This window comes from Micropterus dolomieu, linkage group LG22 (genome assembly GCF_021292245.1).
Source record: "Micropterus dolomieu isolate WLL.071019.BEF.003 ecotype Adirondacks linkage group LG22, ASM2129224v1, whole genome shotgun sequence".
Classification (NCBI taxonomy): domain Eukaryota; kingdom Metazoa; phylum Chordata; class Actinopteri; order Centrarchiformes; family Centrarchidae; genus Micropterus; species Micropterus dolomieu.
The window spans coordinates 22,858,425-22,880,627 of record NC_060171.1 but is presented as its reverse complement, the minus strand read 5'-3'; the positions used below and the strand labels follow the sequence as shown (position 1 = coordinate 22,880,627).

At 41.1% G+C, this 22,203-nt stretch overlaps 1 protein-coding gene and 1 long non-coding RNA gene across 4 annotated transcripts in view; one reads left to right on the top strand and one right to left on the bottom strand.

Moving 5' to 3' along the window:
• trim44 (tripartite motif containing 44) overlaps window positions 1-2,979 on the bottom strand; it is a 51,409-nt gene extending 48,430 nt beyond the window's left edge. Inside the window, exons 1-3 of one of the 3 annotated variants that reach the window (XM_046037884.1) lie at window positions 2,862-2,979; window positions 2,373-2,682; window positions 894-1,547 (exon numbers count right to left, since the gene is read on the bottom strand). In XM_046037884.1, coding sequence (XP_045893840.1) covers window positions 894-1,520 — 627 coding nt within the window. In that variant the 5' untranslated portion in view covers window positions 1,521-1,547; window positions 2,373-2,682; window positions 2,862-2,979. Of the gene's footprint in view, window positions 1-893; window positions 1,548-2,372; window positions 2,699-2,861 lie in introns of those variants that run through there. The other 2 variants (XM_046037882.1, XM_046037883.1) reach the window with 2 other exon arrangements.
• On the top strand, window positions 2,380-14,106 carry LOC123962015. Its single transcript, XR_006822827.1, has 3 exons — window positions 2,380-2,730; window positions 11,685-11,745; window positions 13,392-14,106. It is a non-coding gene; the product is annotated as an uncharacterized LOC123962015 (long non-coding RNA).
• Window positions 14,107-22,203: the final 8,097 nt, after the last annotated feature.

Sequence of the window (22,203 nt, the reverse complement as noted above, 5' to 3'; positions counted from 1 at the left end):
CCACAGGGCAGAGGACAAAACTCTCGCTCTGTAAAGTACAGCCAGCACACCATGAGGGTCATTACTACTAAAACTAAATGCTCCGGCTTTGTGTGACGGTATTCAAATGAACCTCTCAATGAGATTTTCTGATTCTGTTTATTTTAGTGTTCACAAACAAAGCCCTTTACTGTTGAAAATATTAATCCAAAACTAAGACCTGGTTTCTGATACTATCGCACCCTGTTAATTGCTCCTCTGTGCAATAACACAGTCCAAATGTGTTCAGTGTGCTGATAACATCTGACTCTAAAATGGTGTTATGATCATCACAAACACTATGCTCTGCAGAACTGAGCCCATAGTGATGGTGGAGTTATTCTCAGAATCCAGCACAGCATTAGCCTAGCTTACTGAACCAACTACAACTGCTGCACTGAGCGACTGGTGACTCCCTTGACCTATTAAATATTCCTGAAGCAAAAAGCCATTTGGGAAATGGAGGAAGGGTGAAGCCATAATTGGCGCCAAGCCAGACGGACATTGGGATGTATTCCTTATGTTTAATTTCCATTTCACAGTTTTCATAGAAATTATTTATGTCGCTGCGAAACTAAATCATTAACAGTGCCATGTTGGTGATCATGATGATTTTAAGTTTAAACTATTACATAGAGCCCTGGTGAATTGACTTACAGACTAGAGGGCCTACAGCTATTGGCATACTATTAAATACTGAATTAGAAATGCAAAACCAGATAGGAAACACTCTGAATACATTATGTTATACGTTACAGAGCTGCAGATGTTGTGGAGTATGCCACTGTGATTAAGTACAGTAGAGGGCATACAGTAAATCACACATAACTGCTCTACCATTTATCAATCTGTCACGTTGTGAGTGTGTGACTCACCTTCTGCCACACGTAGGCCTCATGCAGAGTGACAATCTCATGCTCACGGTGCTCACCCTGCACAGCGCACACCACACAGATGATCTTCTCGTCTGGTTTACAGTAGAGGGAGCCTTCCTGCCCATGCTCCTTGCAGCGCAGTCTCTCTACGGTCACAGTGTCCCTCTTCCCAGCCTCTCCAGCGGCCATGGCCTCCTGCCCTGCTTCTGCACCCTCAGCGCCGTCACCGGGCTCAGCCTCGAGCTGCAGAGCATCCTTTACCCCGGCATCCCCGCTCTCATCGCCATTGGCCATTGCCTCTCCACGTATTGCCATCCCCTGAATCGCGCCCATTCCAGCTACCCTCTCCTCACCAGCCTCCTCCTCAGCTCCAACTCTGGAGTCTCTGCTGGTGCCAAGTCCATTAGCTTGTGTCCCCTCATGGTTGTAAGGCATTATCTGGTGATGTGTGCTGCTGGCATGTCTATCAGCATGGGCAGGGCAAAAGGCAAAGCTGCAGATGTGGCACACTTGCGTGGCCGGTTGGGCCTCATCGGGCTCGCACGCATCACATGACCCATCCATCTGCGGAAGCTCCTCTTGTTTCAGCCCCATAGCTCCTTCTTGGGGTTCCCCTTTATGGTCCATGGTGGCTGAATAGTTCTGGGGGTATGTCTTACAAGAGACACACAGAGTAGAGGATAGGTTATTAATAGCTGTGACCTTCTGTGAACAGCTCTCATATTTGCACTGGGGAAAGTCCAAAATCCTCGGGACTAATCCCCTCTGATATAATATTCCCACAACAGATGATATATGGAGGGAGCCAAAGTCCACAGGAAACAATATCCAGAGCAACACTATCACACAAGCTACACAAAAATAACGCACCATTTTGCAAGAGCAATAAACAGGAAGACTCAATCTATAGTCACTGGCCTGTCTTGGTGAGCAAACAGTCACTTTGTTTACCGACTCAGAAACAGAAAGTGCTGAGTGTGTACCACTGTACCCTCAGCAGGACCGAACACCCGCTCGCCTTCTCTCACCTTGCCCTGCCTTATGTCATCAGGCCCTGACCTTTTTCGTGTTTTGTTCGTTTTTTTTCTGTGTACTCTCTCCCCCTCTTTACAGTTCACTCTGCAGGAGTGAAGCTGAAAGACAGTGCATGCCTTGTACACAGAGCACACACACAAAGACATTTTTTGCTCCTCACTTTCTCTTTTTCCTCGGAGCCTTCCTCTCCTGAGCTTGTGTACTCTTTTTTTCACTGCTGACACAAACAACCGGTAGAAAAAGTGCTGTAATGCAGAAATTGAAAAGTCCCTCTCTCCCCCTTTCACCACAGCTCTCTGCTATTTTTCTGTCTCTGTCACGTAGTGCCTCCTCACACACACACACACACACACACACACACACACACACACACACACACACCCGGCATTTTCTCCCTCACCCTTTGGGGCTTACCAGTTTGCAACTCACTGCAGTGTAACTTACTTACTCGTCTGTGTCTTCCTCTCCCCTTTTCTTTTTTCTGTCTAGGTCTTGTTTTGAGATAATGTGGAATCAGTGGAGGAATTAGCTTGACGGCTAACTTCCTTAGCACAGCCGTTGTGCCTTGAATTTTATTACAGCGCTGCCGACTGATCTACTTCCAATTTACTGTAGAATAGGGGCTCCAGCTCCGATCCGACAGCATTCACTTCCTTATTTACATCAGCTGCTGTCTGCTTTTTTTCGACTTCCTGCTTGTAGTCTCCTGCGTGTGTACAACGGCAGAGACACTTAGAGGCTGGAGAGAGAAAACCTGTTCGACAAGCACAACAAAGACAGTGAAACTCCAAACCGGAGGCAGGTAGAAAGAAAACGATTCTCACAGTTTTAACGTTACGTTAATACGAATAGCCTAGTTATGTCATGAGCAAGACTTACTTAGTGAGTTTCACAGATAATTAACGCTAATTGTGACACAGTAAGTTAAGTTACCTTATTTGTCTAACTTTACCCCCAGCTGCCAAATATGCTAAGTTAATTAATTCCGCCATTCAGGGTAACTTAACTAAAGTTACAGGTCAGGTCAATAACGTTAGCGCAACGCTTTTCTTTTAAATAGCTAACGCTACACTTCATAAATGTCACATCAGAAAGCTGTTAAATTGCAGTTCATGTGTTGAAAATGCTATAATTTTCTCAGCAACAGAAACACACAAAACTCCCCAGAAACTATATGGTGATGACAGAACTCATTGTCTGCTTTGCATTGATGATTAACTTAACAGTAATAGCTGAGCCACTGTTTTTATCAAACAAACAGGCTTAACAAGTGTTCCCAACCGAAACCATGTCAGGTTGTATGACAACATCCTTAACGACATACCCTTTTCTTTTGAAAAACGTAACTTTTCTGCCTTACTGTGACAAAGATGGAAACCTGAAAACAGCCATACTGGCTGTCATGTTATATTAATTATATATTAACAATAGAACAGGCCATAAAAGTGCAAAATGAACATGGGAAAATGATAATTACAAAAAATAAAAAATAAAAAATTGCAGGTTATTGTGAATGGTTATTAATGGCAGGTTATTGTTGGGAGTAATATGATTACATAGTTGTCCTGGTGTTGTGAAGGCCTACTGGGCTGTGTATTAATGTACTATTCATACCAAGTATTCTATTAGAGTATGTAGTGCATTCCAAATTTATTAAAATTTATATATAATATGTGGATTTTGTATATGCGAGAAATGAGCAGGTATACACTAGATTAGCAAGAGTATATGGCATGCGCTTCTTGCACATACTCAACCGCCCCAAAATTTATTGCACTTCTTCAGACGGTTCTACAGACAGACCACATTGTAGTTTGTTTTTTTATTTTGTAAGGTATTTCATCACAAAATTAACTGTGTGAAATCAACTGTGTAGAAAATTTATGGTAAATCAAAAATGTGCTCTAACGTTTTTGGAGTTGAGAAGCTCTACAAGCGCCAGCGTGGCTAGCTAGCAAACCAGCCAGCCAGTCCTGCTCACAGACCACTGCAGCCAACGCAGCAGACGACTTCAACAGAAATTCTGTTTAGTTAAGCACTGCTTTAGGAAAACTTCAGATAACATACCTAGCCAGAGAAAAACGCTAGATAGCACAACACATTTCCATCCTCCTCCTAGTCCTGGCTCAGCTCAGCAGCCTCTACTTCTTCTCGATAAAGTACAGGTGCCCACAATGCCAAAACGACTAGGCCAAGTAATGGGTTTGCTGACCATGGTATTACTGTGCTTGACTGTCCAGCCAACTCACCTGACGTGAATCTTATAGAGAATATATGGGCTGAGCAGGTCCTCCATGCCACACAGCAGTGATGTGGTAATTCGTGCAAAAGGAGCCCTGACCCAGTGCTGAGAGCATAAATGAGCCTGTTTCAGAACTTTTCAACTTTTCAGAAGGTCGACATTTCTGTATTATACATTCTTTATTTTAATAGTCTAATATTTAGAGATATGGCCTTAAATATCAGCCGTTAACCACAAACAATAGCCTTTACCGTTTGTCCCCTTTTTCTTTAATTTGACTTAAAGTAATAATTGAAAATAAAACATTTAGTGAAAATTTGTAAACAATTGTCTTTAAAAGGATACAGTCATGTGATGCAGAGAAGTCATGTGATGCAGAGAAGACATTGGTTAGTATACTTCAGTGTAAACTCTCATGTTCATTTAGTAGGCAGTATGCAGTACATACTGACTGAGTATGTAGGTAATACTTTCGTATTCGATTTCAAATGCAGCCATAAATTCTTTTTTATAAACGACAGAATAGGTCGTTTGCCAATGACATATACATACACAATCATGTCATGGTTAGTTTTAAGCATTTTCTCATTCAGGAAACACAGACAAAGATTTTGAACATCAGTCAGTGCATTCATACCAATGATGTACAACCTACAATCTCATCCATCATCAACCGCTTGTCCTGCATAAGGGGGGTGGGGGGGTGGGGGCTAGTCATCGGGCGAAAGGCGTGGAGGCTGGGGCAACCGGGGTTTGAGCCTCATATTTAAGTTTATTCATTAAGTACATTCATTGCAGGAATCTTTGGCATTTTGTAGAATCACCCTGAGGGGAGCAACTCAGGGTGAAAGGGATGTGTTTTGTCATGATGATTGACAGGGCTTTCAGCTGTACTGTAGAAGTCCTCTAATGGCTTTTGTTGGCAGCTTACTATCTCCGCTACTGTCTTAACAATCCTGGGCAGGTTGTTTCTATTTACTAAAGTCAAGTGCCCATACCAGACAGAGATATTAAAAACAAGGATGCTCGCTTATAAGGCTGCCATATACTTTTTCCTAAATTTCTTCAATTCAGTTTCCTAATTAAAAGCACTAACTTTCGGGCATAAATATTTTTGGCAGTTATTTTAAAAGGCATTAGTGTTTTTGTTGTATAAAGTGAATCAGATTATGCTAAAGACCTTCAAGAAACTTCATGATGACACCTGCCTCTTCAGTTTGTACGAGCAAGGCAGTGAACTGAACCTGCACTGAACAAGACCACGTCAGGCAAGCTTGAGTCAGTCAGAGTGCTAAAATACTTAATCAAAAAGTACAATACATTCCCATAAAATACAGCAGTGTGTATCGTATTTCAATTAATTTGGTCTCATATAGTAAGTGTACCTCCCAGGCTGACTGAACTCAAGCCCGATTCAATTGCTTTTCGTTCACTCACCATCGGCAGCATGAGCAGTACCACTACAATAAAAAGAGCGGATTCGTGAGCAGTCGGGAATGTTCGTCTGGCTGACCCGGTACATATAGGACATTAAAAACTGTTGTTCAGAAGGATTTGTTTGTTCATTTTCACCCATCAGTGCCATCCATACAGTATGTGTTGTAGGTGACATGTTGTATGAGGTGAGAAGATTACTGGCAACTAGGGCTGAAACGATTAATTGATTAAATCGATTAATTCGATTACTAAAAAGCAATGACGCAAATTCTTTGCATAGCTGCTGCGCTGCCGCCACCAAGCAAAAGTACTTCTTAAACAATGCGTCGATGAATCGATGAAATAATCTGTAGAAGCTTTGAGTACTAAAATCATCGTTAACTGCAGCCCTACTGGCAACCCTCTCCATGTACTTAAAGGGGTCAAGGTTACAAGGCAGAAGTCATTCAAATCTTTGAATCCTGGCTTTTTGGGTACTGGTCTGATAATAGATGCCTTGGGCACAGTGCAGGTGTGCAGTAAGAACTGGAATAGTTTGGTTAAAACCAGAGATGCTCACAAGTCTTTGAGCTAGAGTCCAAGTCAAGTCTCTGAGCTAGAGTCCAAGTAAAGTCTCAAGTCTCTGAGCAAGAGTCCAAGTTAAGTCTCTAGTCTCTCGTGGTTATTATGAATGTTGTATCACCTGCTGCGTTCAATCCAGGTTGCTAATAAAACTTCATAGCTATAAGGAATACTGAGAGCACAACCATGTAATGTGCAATGCAATTAACAACAGCTTATTAAATACTGTAAGTCAATAAAACTGTGACGTTGGATAATCAACAATAAATCTGTCTGTTTTTAACTTACAGAGCACAACCATGTAGCCTAATGTACAATGTGTCTACAATTAATGACAGCTTATAAACTACTGTAAGTCAACAAACCCTGTTGAGTTTCAAACCCAGTGTAAAGTTAACTAAATAATACATTAAAGTTACATGGTCAACAATAAAGCTGTAACCTGTTTTTAACTTACAGAGCACAACCTGTGCAATGTAGTTAATTACAGCTTATAAACTACTGTAAGTCAACACATCCTCCTGACTCTCAAATCAATAAAGCTGTAACCTGTTTTTCACAGAGCACAACCATAATGTGCAATGCAATCAATGACAGCTTAAACTACTGTTAAGTCAACACATCCTGCAGACTCTCAAACCAGTGTAATGTTAGGCTATAACTAAATAAAACTGTAAGGTTAGGCTACATGATCAACAATAAACCTGTAACCTCTTTCCAGCCAACGGCAATAATTAACGTGATGGCAGCCATTAATCGACCACCAAAAGTTTGGCAAATAAACAAACGCTCATTCATCTTTTCATAACAAACGACAGTCAGAGTAAACCTCCCGTAGCTCGTAGCTGAAGCAAGAAGCAAGCTAACGTTAGATGGCCAATGCTGAGCTAAACATGTTCACTCACCACATATTTGCGTTCAGCGCTTCTTTGTTTGGGTCTTGTTGTATGAAGTTCTAAAGCCAAAGTTTATGATAAATGGTGCAGCAGCTGCCGCTGTTTGTTTTCCTCTCTCATGTACGGCCGCGCGCAGCAGATGTTACGTAGGCAGGTTATAGGTAACGGAGGGAGGGAATAACGGCCAGCTCATCAGACGTGTCCTAAAAAATAAACATTGTTAACGAGTCCCGCACCTCGAGTCTCAAGTCGAGTCTCAAGTCTTTTGAGGACGAGTCTCAAGTCGAGTCTGAAGTCACTGTGTGTGCGTCTCTAACTCGTGTCCCCATCTCTGGTTAAAACTGACCTTCACTGGATGGAGCACACTTTCAAAACTAGTTCACGTAGGCCATCAGGTCTGAGTGCTTATGGGGCTTATTCCAAGAGAGGCAGGCGCCAACCTTCTCCAGCTGGGTTGTGGGGTTTTGGGGTATGTTGGTACAGATGGCATTGCTCCTGTCTTTAAAGCCTGAGGTGTCAAGGTTCATTCATGAAGAAGAGGCTGTCCATACAGGTATCCTCTTGTCTTTTCAGCATTCAGCATTCTGCTTGTCTGGGGTTCCCTGTGCAGAACTGCTTTTGTACTTTGTTCTTAAAATCAACTTTGGCTTTGTGTATCTTGGCCCGAGCTCCTTTCTTTTGTCTTTGACACCTTCAGTGTCACTGCTGAGGAATGCTACCTTTTTGTCATTAAGGCATCTTTTCAAGTCTTTTGATGTCCAGGGCTTGTTTTTCAAGGAATACTTTGACTTTCTTTGGTTGATCGTATTTCATAGTGTCTTTTTCTGACAGACTGTGACCGAAGTGCATCAGAGCAGAACTCCTTGGTCACTCAGTTTGTCTGGTGCGGAGGAGTTCTGCACTCGACTTGACAGCATGATTGTTTGGAGGGCGAGATGATCTCCATTTCTCGTGCTTCCACGTTGGAAAGCCGCCTCACCAGTGTACGTAGTTACTGACACCTACGTTGTTACCAACAGCAGCCCCTGCAGATAGGTTGATTTCTGGACACACAAATCCAATCAGATCACTTGCAATTAACGGACAGCCTTTCTTAAATGTCTCTTTTGCCTGCAGTATGAACAAGCCTCTCTCAGCTCATATCTGACAGATACATAGTTTGCAGTAGTGTTGGGCAATTGGACAATTTTAGATCGAGATTTATGATCTAAGGCATCTTGAATCTACTTTTAGGCGAATCTTAGAGATCGCAATATTTAATGTCCTCTGACTTGTGTTTCCAAAATTCAATTGACCTCATTGACTAGCGGATCTGCGCTAAGTGAACAAACCAACGAGAGCCAACGAGATGGCTATTCTGATTAGACCAATTAGCCTTAACATGGCTCTTCCTTGGTTGACGTATTGTCAACAATGCAACTTCAGCTTGAATGAAGGAAAAGTGTCATTTTATGATAGTTATCTTTTGGCTCCTGTTTACATTTTAATTACTTATTTTACTTTATTTACTTTAAATTAAACTCAGGTTTTAATTACTATTTTGAAATGGTGCAAATGGAGAAACTGATAGGCTATTTCAAGTATGACAATAGTCTACAGTGCATTTCAAAAAAACATGGATCATGATGATTATAGAGATTGTGATATTATTTTTTGACCTGATCACCTACCCCTACTTTTCAGTTTCAAACTGGGATATGTCCACGTTGACTTTTGGTTTCACATGGGACACGAACAGCGGCCACCCGGGTGAAAGACTTTGTCGCTCTTTATACTACCTCATCGGACTTCCTCCTTTGCTCCTGTCATAATTACTACAGCCACTAGAAGTTGCCACTTAACATTAATCCTTCATATGGGTCGTAATAACCCGCTTACAACTAGGGGTGAAACGATTAACGGTTTAACGGTAAACCATGGTAAAATTCCCGACACTGTACACATTTTAATTAACACGATAACTGGGTACGGTTAACCGCACTATTATAATCTCACGGCAAACACTGTCCAATGTTGGGTTTTTTGGGTCAATGACAACACAGTGGAAGACAACAAGATTTTTCAGTCACTCTGAAGTCCGGTCGTATTTTAGTTTTTATGAGAGTGCTGAGGGAAACTTTATTGAAGAAAATAACCTAGTGAACGCAGGGTGAGTTAACTTTTAGCTTTGGTTTGTCTCTCTGACTTGCTAACAGCGTGTAAACTGAAGCTCTCAGTGTTGCTGCTCTTGTAAAAACGCTACGGGTTGTTCTGTTGCTGTGTGCGTCGTGTGTCGGCAGAGTCTATTCGTCCACTGCACATGATAACACGTTACACAGTTCAGTCAACCAACCAGCATATCTAGAAACGCTACAGTCAGTTTTTGGGCTCATTGCAGTTACTATCACTGTCTTCTAAAGACTTATTTGTTTTCATGTAATTGTCCACGGGATCATTGTATTACCTATATAATATAAAATATAAAATCTTGATAATGCACACTTAGATGATTTTCATTTCAGGTATTTGCTGTTATTTTATTTTTTATGTAAACAAAATGGCAATTGTATTTGTAGTTTTCAATATAAAACTTGTTGAAATGGTTTCATTTCATTCTGTTTTATTTTATGAACATTATTATAATAGATTGAATGAACTTGGTCTCAGCCGTTTCAAGCAATGAAAAAACATGAAATTGCTTTGTAAGAATGTTCCAGTAGATCACTATATAAAGAGCATGACCGCTACTCCTGTTACTGTACAGATCTGAAATAGTTGCTTTAAGATTTCAGTGAGATTTGAGACTTATTTTTTTTTAAAACAGAGATTATTTTTGTGATTCAAATGTAATCATCAAAAAGTTGTCATAATGATAATGGCAGTATCTGGGGACGAGATGAAAGTCCTGTCTTCCTTTGGGGATTTGGCAAAGTGAACGAAAGCAATATGCTGATATCACAAAATCCAATCCTATTTTCCCAGTGAGCGTTTCAGTGGTGTTAAAGGAAGTGCTACAAGCTACAAGGCCAAACGCAGATCATTTATTATCTGAATACAGGAAAGGGTTCAGCTGGAAGAGGAAACAAATTGTAAATTTTAACACCAGTGTTAATGGGGAGTTTCTAATTATGATGTCTGCTTTCCCCTTCTGTTCATGTCCTTACTCTCCAAAAACCAGCACTGAGAGACAATGGAGCAAGATTAGAAATCTGGCGAGAGAGAAAGAGAGATGAGGACAAACAAGCTGTTCTCTTTAGAGAGATCTAAAGAGGCCATTGAGCTGAGCTTCACACAAGCAGTATTTGGCAAATAATTGTTGCCCGTTTCTCTGATTTGAAAGGCAGACCATAAATAACCATGAATCACGTTCCAAGTAAGCCTCCAGCTTCCACTTGATATGGATGATGATGCTGTTTTTGCTAAAGTCTTTGAGCTGTTTTGAAGTGGAATGCTCTTACAGAACGACCGCCACCAGAAAAGACGTATTATAAGACTATGAACAGAAAGGATGATTCAATGAAAACACATTTCACTTGCAAAACCAAATTCGCATTGGCATGAGACTTGCTTAAGCCGTACTGATGTGACGATTAAAACCCGAAACTGTGTTTGCAGAGGGCATTTAATCGTAACAGATGTACGACACTGATTAGAGTTGTAGTTGGAATTGAGGGCACAAATTGTTTTGCAAGATCACATCCAACCATAAACGATCTTATACTATTGAACCACATGACATGGTGTGTGTGGGTGAAGTGAAATGGTCACCTGACATATTTTAAAATCTTTCACGGCATTAAACTCTGCTGAACAGTAAGCAGCAGCATAATCTTTCACACCACATAAAACTGACAACAATTAAAAGGCTCATTGACTTGCAGTTCATTAGAATACACACTCAATATAAATACAATATGTGGCTACTGAAAGGAACTTTGATTGATTCTTTTCCTACCCAGGGATTATAACGAAAGGAGCTATATTTGTGTACCTAAATTGTGTTTCTACAGCTTAGAATAGGAATCCCTTTGCATGGAAGTTGGCAACACAAGCACATCAAGCTCTCAGAAATGCCGGCCAAGAGTGAAGGGAGGAAGCTTTGGCAGACAAGCAGAACAGACAGAAAACACTTACCTAATGCCTCAGTTTTAACATTGTTTTATTGGCATGAGGTCAGTCGTTGGTCTCAACATGAAATGTCCTTCAGTGCAACAGCACCAGTCTGTCAGAGGAGCATTTCTTGGAGTAAGTTAGCATTTCTCCCCTCCTCCCCCTTCATCTGTTGGTATTTCATTCCGTCTCCCAGCTCCTCATTTGCCCTCTGGTTCAATCTCTGGATGCGCTTGACTTTTCCACAACTCTCTCAACCTGTCATAGCTGTGCAACATAAAACAGAATCAATATGCTCTTTTGCAACGTTGTTTGTGCATTCCTAAAGCTTGTCTAAGGAAGCTGGATAACTAAACTTTGCAGAATAAAACTTTAACCCTTTCAAACCCTAGTTTGGAACATGGGCTGGAGTAAACAGATATGCATTGGGTTTTACTCGGGTGCAGTCAGCCAGCTAAATTAGTAATCCTGCTTTGTGAGATGCCGTACTTCCCCAGTGATGTTTTGTTTTCCTTGTGTGTGTGTTTGAAGGGCAAGGTAGGGGAAGGGCAGCTGTCAAAACTGAGCAGAGGCAGTGAGCAGTGAGATACAGGTGAGGGAAGAGGAAAAAGCACAATATTTTCACATATGAAGGGCAGAGTTATAGACCAACCTTTTCTAAAAATGTTGTCATCCAAGTCATTGTAAAATCAAGATCTTACAATATTCTCTCAAGAATACAAATATGTACTCAAAGCAAATTCACTGTGCAAATGTGCATCAAGCTGGAAAGTTGTTGTTATTATTATTACACACAGTATTTGCCACGAATTAAAATACACAGTTTATTGACTGTATTAATAGAAATTAACTACACTAATTCTAATTTGTTAATAAATCTAATACAACAGTCTTGCAATAAATCCTTCCTTTATGAAGGTTCTTATGTTCACATTTTGTTGAACTTGATGAGGCTGCAGTTTGTGGTGCTCTTGCAATCTATACAATCTAGGCATTTCTAATATTTAGTCTATAGAAATTGGGTACTTTCGTTTAATTTAACAACAAATATGGCGCATCAGTTCACTTCAGTAAACAACATAATGGCACTATAATGAAAGGTTTAAGTTAACCCCTTTCAAATAAGGCATGCCCTGTGTCCAGAAAACAGTTGACATGACTGTTCATTTGAATAAATATAAGTTTACATTTGTGCAAATTGTAGAAATTACCTGCTTTTCTACTTCTACTTGGTCAATTATAGGACCATGGCAGTTGTAAATTAGACATTCTTTATATCATGCAGCATACGATCATCATTGACAGCCAAATGTTCTTATATTGGTAAATATACATTACATGGTAAAAAAAATCAGACAACCAGTATAAAATGTAAGAGTACAGCCATTGGTTATCTGAATAACACATACATACATACATACATACATAAGCACTGATTCATTACTGTAAGGGATATGTAGACTAGTAGTTAAGTATGCAAGAGAGGATGGAGGCCAAGAAGAATGCCACAATGTTGGTTGGGTGAATCTGTTTAGATTTGAAGAACTGAAGTGTGTACTCACAAGGCTGTGTGGTTTCACACGTCTGGCATTATTGAGGGAATTTTGCTGGCCCTTGCTTCTTCAGGGGACTACAGTTGGGGTTCATTGTCACGCTGTTAATAGAGTCAACATCCCCCATGAGAATAAAAAAGCGGAGTGCATGTGTTTGTGCATGCATTACCTAGATTATGAGCTGTACAGGTCATCACAGATGATAGCACCACATTATTCAGTCTTCTCTTAACCCATGTAATGCTATTATGAGTTACAAACTCTCTTTGTGGCCCTCTCCTCTATTTCCTAGAAACACAGAATCAATATCCAGCTTTGGGGCTGCAGCCTTCCATCGATAAGTCATTTAATCAATAATCCCAGAGAGTACTGCTTCACGTCTGTTTTTTATAAACTCGGGTTATACATTGGACAAGATTAATAGGAAGCAAATGTGCAGAATGAGTAGTTAGATAGTGGGTTATCTGAACCAAACTATTCAGTTATGACACTTTGTGTATATTACCAATGAAGCAACTTTTAATTATTTTCTATTATTATATAGCTTTATATAAATCTCAGAGAAAATTATTTTGTAAGTAGGTTACAATTCTACCATTCAGTCTCTCCTGTGCACTTGAGTATTTTTCATGTCTTGATGAAGTGAAACTCACTTATAAGACTTTCCTTTGACGTATGTTATCAGATGGATAGTCAGGCATGAAGTGGGACCGAACACACAAAGCGGATGAACCGGTGAATCCACCATCACTTCCTTGGCAAATCTTCCCTCACTGTGCCCCATCCCAGCCTACACCCTGCTCCAAACACAGCTCTTATCAGCCTCTTACACTCACTCTGTAACCACGGTAACTGTCTTACACCACTAGTTGTTAGGGCAGTGATGTGCAACCAGCAGTTTCCTGCGGGGACCACTGTCCACTTTTGCTCAGGGCTGCAGAAATAGGGTGTCATGGGACAACAGTAATAACGTTGTTCAGAATCAAACATCCAGTGCAGGTAATGTGATGACTTTGATTTCTCACTACACAGTTCAGTGTGTGGAAACAATTAAGCTTAGGCTTGTATTCCTAAAGCAAATTGAAATGTATCGTACATCAGTAGTCCTTTCTTTCATTGGTTACACATGGGAAGAGTTTCAGGCAGTATAGACAGATTACTTTTAAAACTTGTTTTGAACATATCGCTTAGCCTGAGCTACAGTTTGGAGGTGGAAAAACACCTGCACAGTATTTTCCTCTCCTTTTATTAGACTTTTAAGTATTTTATTCATTTGAAATTGTATATGGTATTTATACAATACTGAATTTTGTGCTTTTTGTTCTGGGGTCCTGGGGTTTTAGTGTTTAGGGGGTGGCAGGGATGTATTTGTTTTGTTTTTTTTTAAACTATTGTTCTGAAATGCCTCTGTAGTGTGAAGCACTTTGTGTTACATGTATTTGTATGAAAAGTGCTATATAAATAAAGATTGATTGATTGATTGTTGCTTAAAGGTTCACTGAGTAATATTTAGGAGGATCTATTAACAGAAATGCAATATAATATACATTACTATGTTTTTAGTGCTGTATAAGAACCTTACATAATGAACTGATATGTATTTATTACCTTAGAACGAGCCATTTCTCTGTACATACAAGAAGAAGAAGAACATTACATTAATTCATTAAGCTGACACTTTTATCCAAAGCAACTTACAATTGCTAAAAACTATATATGTCAGAGGTAGCACACCTCTGGAGCAACTAGGTCTTGCTTAAGTGTCTTGTTCAGGGACACACTGATGGATGTGGAACAGGGAGAATCGGACCACATATCTGTCTTATCCCCTGTTGCCACCCCCAAGTAGTAGTAGTAATAGTTGACTGGTTTGTTTGAAGTAAGAAGAGAAGTGAGATTTAGACATATAGAGGACCAGACGTATTATTTTAGCACAAGAGCCGGCAAAGCGCGTCGGCCACTGGAGCCTCTCCGTCATGCTTGCAAAGGGAGGGATGTGTGGTGACTGATGCATTCACGTGGTGTCGGAATAATCTGATCCCCCCCCCTTAAATCTTTACATTACATTCATTTAGCTTATTAAGAGATTTACAATTGCTATATATGTCAGAGGTCGCACATCAAAGGCATGTGTCTCATCCACTGTTCCACCACACCTTTATTGCAAAAAGAGAAATGAAGTGTGCATGGGACATAAAGAAGTATACAGAACAGTATACAAATATAAAAGACGACATAAAACATAAAAACTTTGCCGGGATAGTATGTATTATATAAAGATATTAAAAGAGGACCATGTTGACGGTTTTCACAACCTTTTTGTTTTTGGATTTATAAATTAAATTGATATAATCTATAACCTCATGGAGAAAAGCTACAAAGTTATTTTTTTACTGCTGAATTTACAATTGCCATTAGAATTAATACACTAATTATGTAAGTAAATGCACAGTGAGCTTTTGGTTGCAATTCGCAACCCTCACCACTAGATGCCACTAAAACATACACACTAATTCTTTAACACGCACGTATTTAGGCAAAATAAAGTAAAATGCTTTATACAAAACCTCACTAGTATTAAAGTGAAAAACAAAAATGAAATTTTCATTCAATTTCTTTTAGCTCACACAATGTGATTGGCAATATCTCCAGTCAGCTATATAAACATAACATTTGGTTCCAGATGTGGTAGCACGCCTCTACTGGGCACACATTTTCTTCTTGTAGTAGTTTTTTGGGAGTATTAATTTATTCTATCATGAACTCTACAACACAGTGAATTGTGGATACGTGTCATTGGGATTGGACCTGTGTTCCAGTCCTCGATGGGTCTGTCGGCTGAAAGTAAACTCAATCTGCAAGCTTAGATAGGTGATCTGTGTATAGACTAGCTTTTATCTTTGGAAGTGGCCATCCTTGAACTTACTGTTGGATTTATGCCCTAAAAGATTTTGGTAATGGACTGTGAGAACAGAGCTGCATATAATAGGAAAGTGTTCTTGTCAAGTAGTCGCAAGTGTGCATACGCAGCACAGCAGTCCAAATATAAATATAACATAGCACAAATTACCTGCCACAGTCAGGTTATGTCTCTTTTAAAGGTGAATTCATGTTTCTTGTCTGAAATTATGATGACCCATCATTGCGGGTCTGGTTTTCTATGCATAATGTTGTATACACTATTTGGCCTCCACCAACTGTCACAAAAATAGTACAGAGCACAGGTGCTTAAAGTGTACGCAGGCAGACTATGCAAAACATTGTGAATCTTGACACCAAAGATGTGGCGCTCTTCTGGATTGCCAGCGGCTCTGCTTTTACTGTAGAATGCATGGCGAGTCACTAAAATACCAAGCCAATTATCATAGGGCAGAGGCGAGGGGAAAAAAGTTTTCCACATGAGAAATCTGCTTTATTATCACAATGCTGCACATAGACGAATGCCCCTGCATGAAATTAAAACCCTTTGTGTTGTCATGTATCGTAAGTAACTAAATCAAAACTTACTAAACTTGTGGCATGGGAATTCTCTCAAATAAATAGTCTAATGTGTCTGGACTTTTATGTCTTGAGTTAACAGAAGATTTTCTGTTTTGTAAAGTAGCTCGGCCCTAATCTGGTTAAGAGCTGTTGGATATAGATTGATACTCTCTTCTTTCAGAGGTAGAAAAAAGTGAGTCAAACACAATGGGAGGTTTGTCTGAGGTTGTTATGTCTTGGCTTTACTCATGACATGCTCATTTTCCTGCTACATCTGTGTTTCATCAATAGCAAACAAGTGCGTACTTGCCACTGAGTCACAGAGGAGAGAGCACACCACTTGCGTGTCTAGGTCGCCGGCATCCAAAACTCTGAAAGTGAGAAAGACGTGTAAATAAAAATGTGGCTGCAAAGTGAAATTAACATGAAAATTAAGTTGCATGCAAGAATTAACTCAAGTAAGAGCTCACACAATGCTGAGATTAACAGGCTCTTTCATTAGTCATGCGGGCTTGGCCACAGCTGGACCACTGTCTGCCATGACATCATAGCGGAGGACACAGAGCAGATCATTGGCTCTACATAACAATGACATGCAGTGTTTTCCTCTGTGGTCCCTCTTAGCAGGCCCCTAAACGTGGGTGCCGTGTCACAATGCTCCTCTGTGCCCCCTGACGTATGGCATCCTGGCAGTGATGTGGCACTGGAAAATTCTCGGGATGAATACCCGTGCCAGAGGGCCTTCAAACCTTCCAAATCCAAAGATGGTGCCCTTTGAGGCTTGATTGTTTGGGGCTCAGATTACAAAGCAATGAAAGAGAGACAACTCTAAGGTGAGTGTGTTTAGTGAAATAGGCAGAGCATGTGAGGAAAATAAAAAGACACTTTCGATTAGTTAAAGATTGGCCTGTTCCAACTGGGCAAGAAATACAAGAAATATACTTGGCTGTCAAACTGTGCTGATGATTTAAGGGTTTCCACACACTTCTTGTTTGGAAAAGAAATAGGAAACATATTTCCCACAGAAACCTGACAACTGGTCTTTAAAGCAAAGCCTCTCCCATTACAAACCTCTTATTATCTTTTCATGTTGAGGCTGACCTTTTAAGTCGTTTCATTTGTGTCTAGCATTGATCTCAAGGTAACCCAGCACCTGTCAGTCAAAAGGTGGCACCGTGAACCGTATTCTGTTCCCCAGCAGAGAGTAAACTAGAGGGTGAGGGTACATGAAGGAGTGAGGCTGCATTTGGCACATTCGCTGAGGTAATTACAGATTTAAAAGCCGAAAAACACTCACACTATGTTCACTCAAACAACTACGCCCGAGGCCAACAAAATGGCGGAGAATCTTTTGTGTGCGTCATGCCGATGTGACTCACAGAGAGGTGAGAAAGAAGAAGACAGAGAGACAGAGAACATGAGAGGGTTAACGGAAGGATAGAAGCAGAGAATGGGTTTTTTTTTGCAAAAGGGTGGGTGTAGTGTGGAGCGGAGAGGAAGAACAGTGAGTGAAAGGATGAAGATTGAATTTCGTCTTCACAGGCGAGAACACTGCCTGCGAGCAAACAAAAGGATGAAAAGATAACCTGCCGCTGTTCTCTGACTGACAGTTGGACAGTTCCCCATCTTCCTGATGGCAGCCCCTCGCTCTAACTGCCTCTTGCTGCAAGTCCCCCACTGCCTGTGACCAATATCAGCTCTTAAAACAATTATTGGTCTGCCAGGGGGTGGACATAGCGCCGACTCAGCAAACAAGCGTGGAAGGCTACCTGTCACAGAGCATGGAGGCAGCTGAGGAGAAGGATATACGATGAAAAGAAAAAGGGGAGGGAAGCAAAAAGAATGGATGAATCATTTTAAAAATGGAAATCTAATGACAGTTAAGCTGCTTATTAATTTGGTTGACAGTGTGTATGCATTGTGTATGTGTCTGTGTGCGCACACATGTGTACTTGTGCGGTCTGTTTGTCCCCTGTCTTTAAGCGAATACAACACTAGTCACAGCAAAAGCTGATTATGAGATTAAGTGGTGTGCTTCTGGGAAATAAATAAAAAACTGGTGAATGAATGAATACTGTAAGTACAGTGACGCTAGAAGGAAATCATCCTTAATTGAACTCCAGTGGTATGTGTGTGTGTGTGTGTGTGTGTGTGTGTGTGAGCACAGGGGGAATGTCGGTGTAGAGTATGAATCGGTTGTTTGCATTATGCACTCCTGTATAATATCCTACAGTACGTTGCATCACATGACATAGAGGGGGCAGAGGGGTTACCGTCACTTTGTAATGGCTTTGCTGAGAGTAGGGAAATGAATCGCTAAATCAGTAGGATTGATAATCGGCTCTGGGTGGGAAATAACCTGCAGAGCATCACAATGACTTTGCTTTTATCTCCGGTGCTTACAGAGTTGCCCGTCCCGCTCAAGATTGCCTCACAAATACACCACATAATCCCATGAGATTAAATTGTTTTTACATGGAACATGTGTAGCATCGCAGAGGAATTTGTGAACCACAATAAATATGAAATTGGGGCTTTGATGTTAACCACTGCAGGGCCAACTATCTGACTTTTTCCTACTTTAAATTTTTTTTTTTTATTTCTCTCTCTCTCTCCTCTCCAGTTCCCTCTGTGTGTTTAGAAATAGGATCTTATAGCCTAAATTGAAAATGGGACTGCTCCACAACACTCAACACATAGCAGCAGATGTGTGGCAGTATGCAAGAGGGGGAGGGGAAAAGGAAAACGAGACAGAGGGAGGGAGAGACAGAAGCCAAGAGACAGAGAGAGGAAAGGGAATAGTAGGAGGAGGAAAGAGAAAGATGACAAAGGTAAAGAGAGAGAGGGGAAGGGACTCTACAGACAGGGCTACGGAGGAGGAAGTAAGATGAGAGACTGAGAGGGGAGGGAAGAGGAATGGAGAGGAGTTTAGAGGCTCTCAAACACTTTGCACTCACTGCACAGCAGATGCCACATTCTGTCTGGCACAGTGATCTGTGGGCCTGCTCTATTTATACCCTCGCTGTGTCACTTCAGGGCCAGCACAACACTCACAACGCACACACACATCTAGCATGAGGCTTTTGCAGCTCTCCTGCAATGACTGAAATGAGGCAGGTTAGAGAGGCTCCCTGCAAGGGGTACAGAAGGAAAACAATGTGAGGGCACATACAAAGACAAAATGGGAACAGGATAGTCCCCAGTTTACAGTATATATATACACACACACAGTCATACATAAATGGATATTGTCTTTAGAGGCCTTAAAAGTTCCCTTTCAATGCTCCTCTGAAACTCACATGTGCCTGAATTTAAAGATGCAGATTTTGCTTTTCATTAATGCCTGGCTGGTTTATGTTGGCAGACCAGACCATGGGAAAAGGGAAAGTGAACAAACAGTGGTCTGATTAAGCAGCAGGAGGACCGGAGCCTTTTGGATTACCCAGGATACTGAGAATAACAGGCATAAGTTACATCAGCTTTCCACCTTAACAAGGAGTAGAGTTGGGCAACTGAAAGAGGAAAATCTAGTGAGTGTTAAAATAGAATACGAAGTGGCGGAGGGAAAGAGAAAAGGAAATAAAAGAGAAACATGTAAAGCTGCAGCAACAAATACAGTTCCATATGCTCCTTTCTATAAAAGTGTGAGTTTCATTTGTAGCACTAGCGTAAGATAAAGATGAGAAAATTGTACATGAATTATCACGCAGCTTTATTACTCTCACTCGGGCTGAAGGGAAGCTTGATAACAGCGTAGCTGTAATTTAACAAGCAGTACGCTGTAGACAGAAAGCAGGGTGTCTTTTCTCTCGCTATATGTGTAATCTCATCTGTGAAGCTATGTTGCATTGTTAAGAGGCAGTACCCTTGCATGTTAAATGGCCTTTGTTTGTAATCAATCAGCCCAAATGTTTCAGAAGCAAAGCAGGGTTCATTACGCATCCGGCTTAGAGAAACGACACCACTCCACACATCCATCAACCCCTCACACACTGCGGGCATCTGCAATATAACACTACCTGGTTGGGAACAGAGGGTGCGCTCACACGCGCAAATACGAACATACTCACCCATGTATAAATATAGGTAGATGCACACGTCAGCACACTCACACATTTGTCTGTGACCTATGATGTTATGTGCAAAGTCAAACAAACAAATCCTAATAGCGCAGAAGGAGGTGGCATTTAAGAACCAGAGGAATATTTTATGCAAGTGTAATAAAAATGCTTGGAGGCAATCTTTGAAGGGTCACCTTTGATATTATGAAAAATGAAAGGTTAAATCATGTCTGCAATAGTTCTGTGTGTCTGCCGATGTGTGAGAGTAAGAGAGGCAAATCGCTACCTGGAACTGGTCATATAGATTATGAAAAATTTAATGAAAGCTAAGATAATTGTTGGCTCTATATGTGTGAATATATGTACTATACTGTGTGCATAAACCAGTATGTGAGTACTCCAGCTGTCAGAGGCACAGAGGGGGAGAGAGAGATGTGCATATGTGTGCACCAGTGAGCGTAGGAGTGAACAACAACAAACTCTCCCTCCTCTTTTGAAGCAGACCCTGCCCACCCCCGCTCTTATCCCCCCTCCACGGTCCATCAGCAAGCCATAAATTCAGGCTCTCATCTGCCGATGTGCCTTTGAAGTTCAGGAATGCCCGAGTGGGATTTGAGGCCTGGTGAGTTATGGGAACACCTGGGAGGGGTGAAGGGGAAACAGGGAGTGAGAGGGGGGGCATTTAAGCATCCTTACACCTATGAAGGGCAACATGTTGACAGCCAACAAGGCTGATGGATTAGTTCTGGTGGTCAACTGTCTTAGGTGTGGGTAATATGCCTTTCAATCACAGAATAAGCATGGAATACAAGCCTGCTGACGGCATGCACACGCCACACACACCTATAGTTTTTACCAGACACGATCATAGTTCTTCAGTCCAGCGGCAACTTCAGATGGAAAGAAATTACAGAAAATTCTAGGATGGCAAAGAGAGGGGTGCTCTTGAAAAGGCTGAGGGTTATAAAAACAGAACATGGCTGGGGTCATGGCCTGGCCTGACTCTGTCGTTCTTGCACAGCAAGTTCACATTCTTAAACCTGCACGCTGAAAGTCACTCATCTGCCCATCCCTCAGAGTAACTACATTGCCCTCCATTTGTTTGTCTGTCCATGAGAGCAATGGTTTGTTTGAATTTGTGCACCAGGTGTGTGTACTTGGTCATCATTGATTAATTTTTCCATTCTTTTCTTTTTGAGTAACCAATCAAGTGTTTAGTATATAAAATTTCAGAAAACAATTAAAAAATTTCAGCTTTCCATTCTCACATGGCAGTTTACAATAATAAATTAAAAAACAATAGGTACATGATTTCAGGTAGAAAATCAGGCTTCTCATTTCTAGCTGGCAACCTTCAATTTCGCTAGCTAATTATGCTAATGCTGTTGGTTGAAAACATGTAATTGTGCTAAAAGATTAAAGCAGCATCTTTCCGGCCAAAAGTCACCACTGATGATCCATGTAGAAGTATAAGAACATACATGCTTCTCACTGCCTTATGCATCGCCAAGAAAACTATCCTCATGAACTGGAAGGCCAAAAAGAATGTAAGTATCACCCAATATCGGAATCACCTTATAGATCACATTAGCATGGAGAAAATGTCTGCTATAAAAAAAAACTAATTGACACAATTCCAATCTCTCTGGTCCCCCTTGATCAACTTTATCACTTAATGGGGGTAGGTGTGTACTGCCTTGCTGGTCAGGGTCCCGTATGGCCGGTAGGTGTGTATGGGGGTCGGTTGATTCTTGGATGCATCGATGTGCGGGCGTGGGTGACTCGTTTTGTTATTTTTTTTTAATGGGCTCTGTCCTGTGTGCATGCTGTGCATCCTGATAATTGCATTTCGGTTCTCTGAGGGGTCTGGCGACTGGTTGTTGGAGGGGTGGGGGACCAGGAAGAAGGGGTTGACGGGGTGGGTTGGGGGTGCGGGCTGGTCCTTTTTGAGCTGGT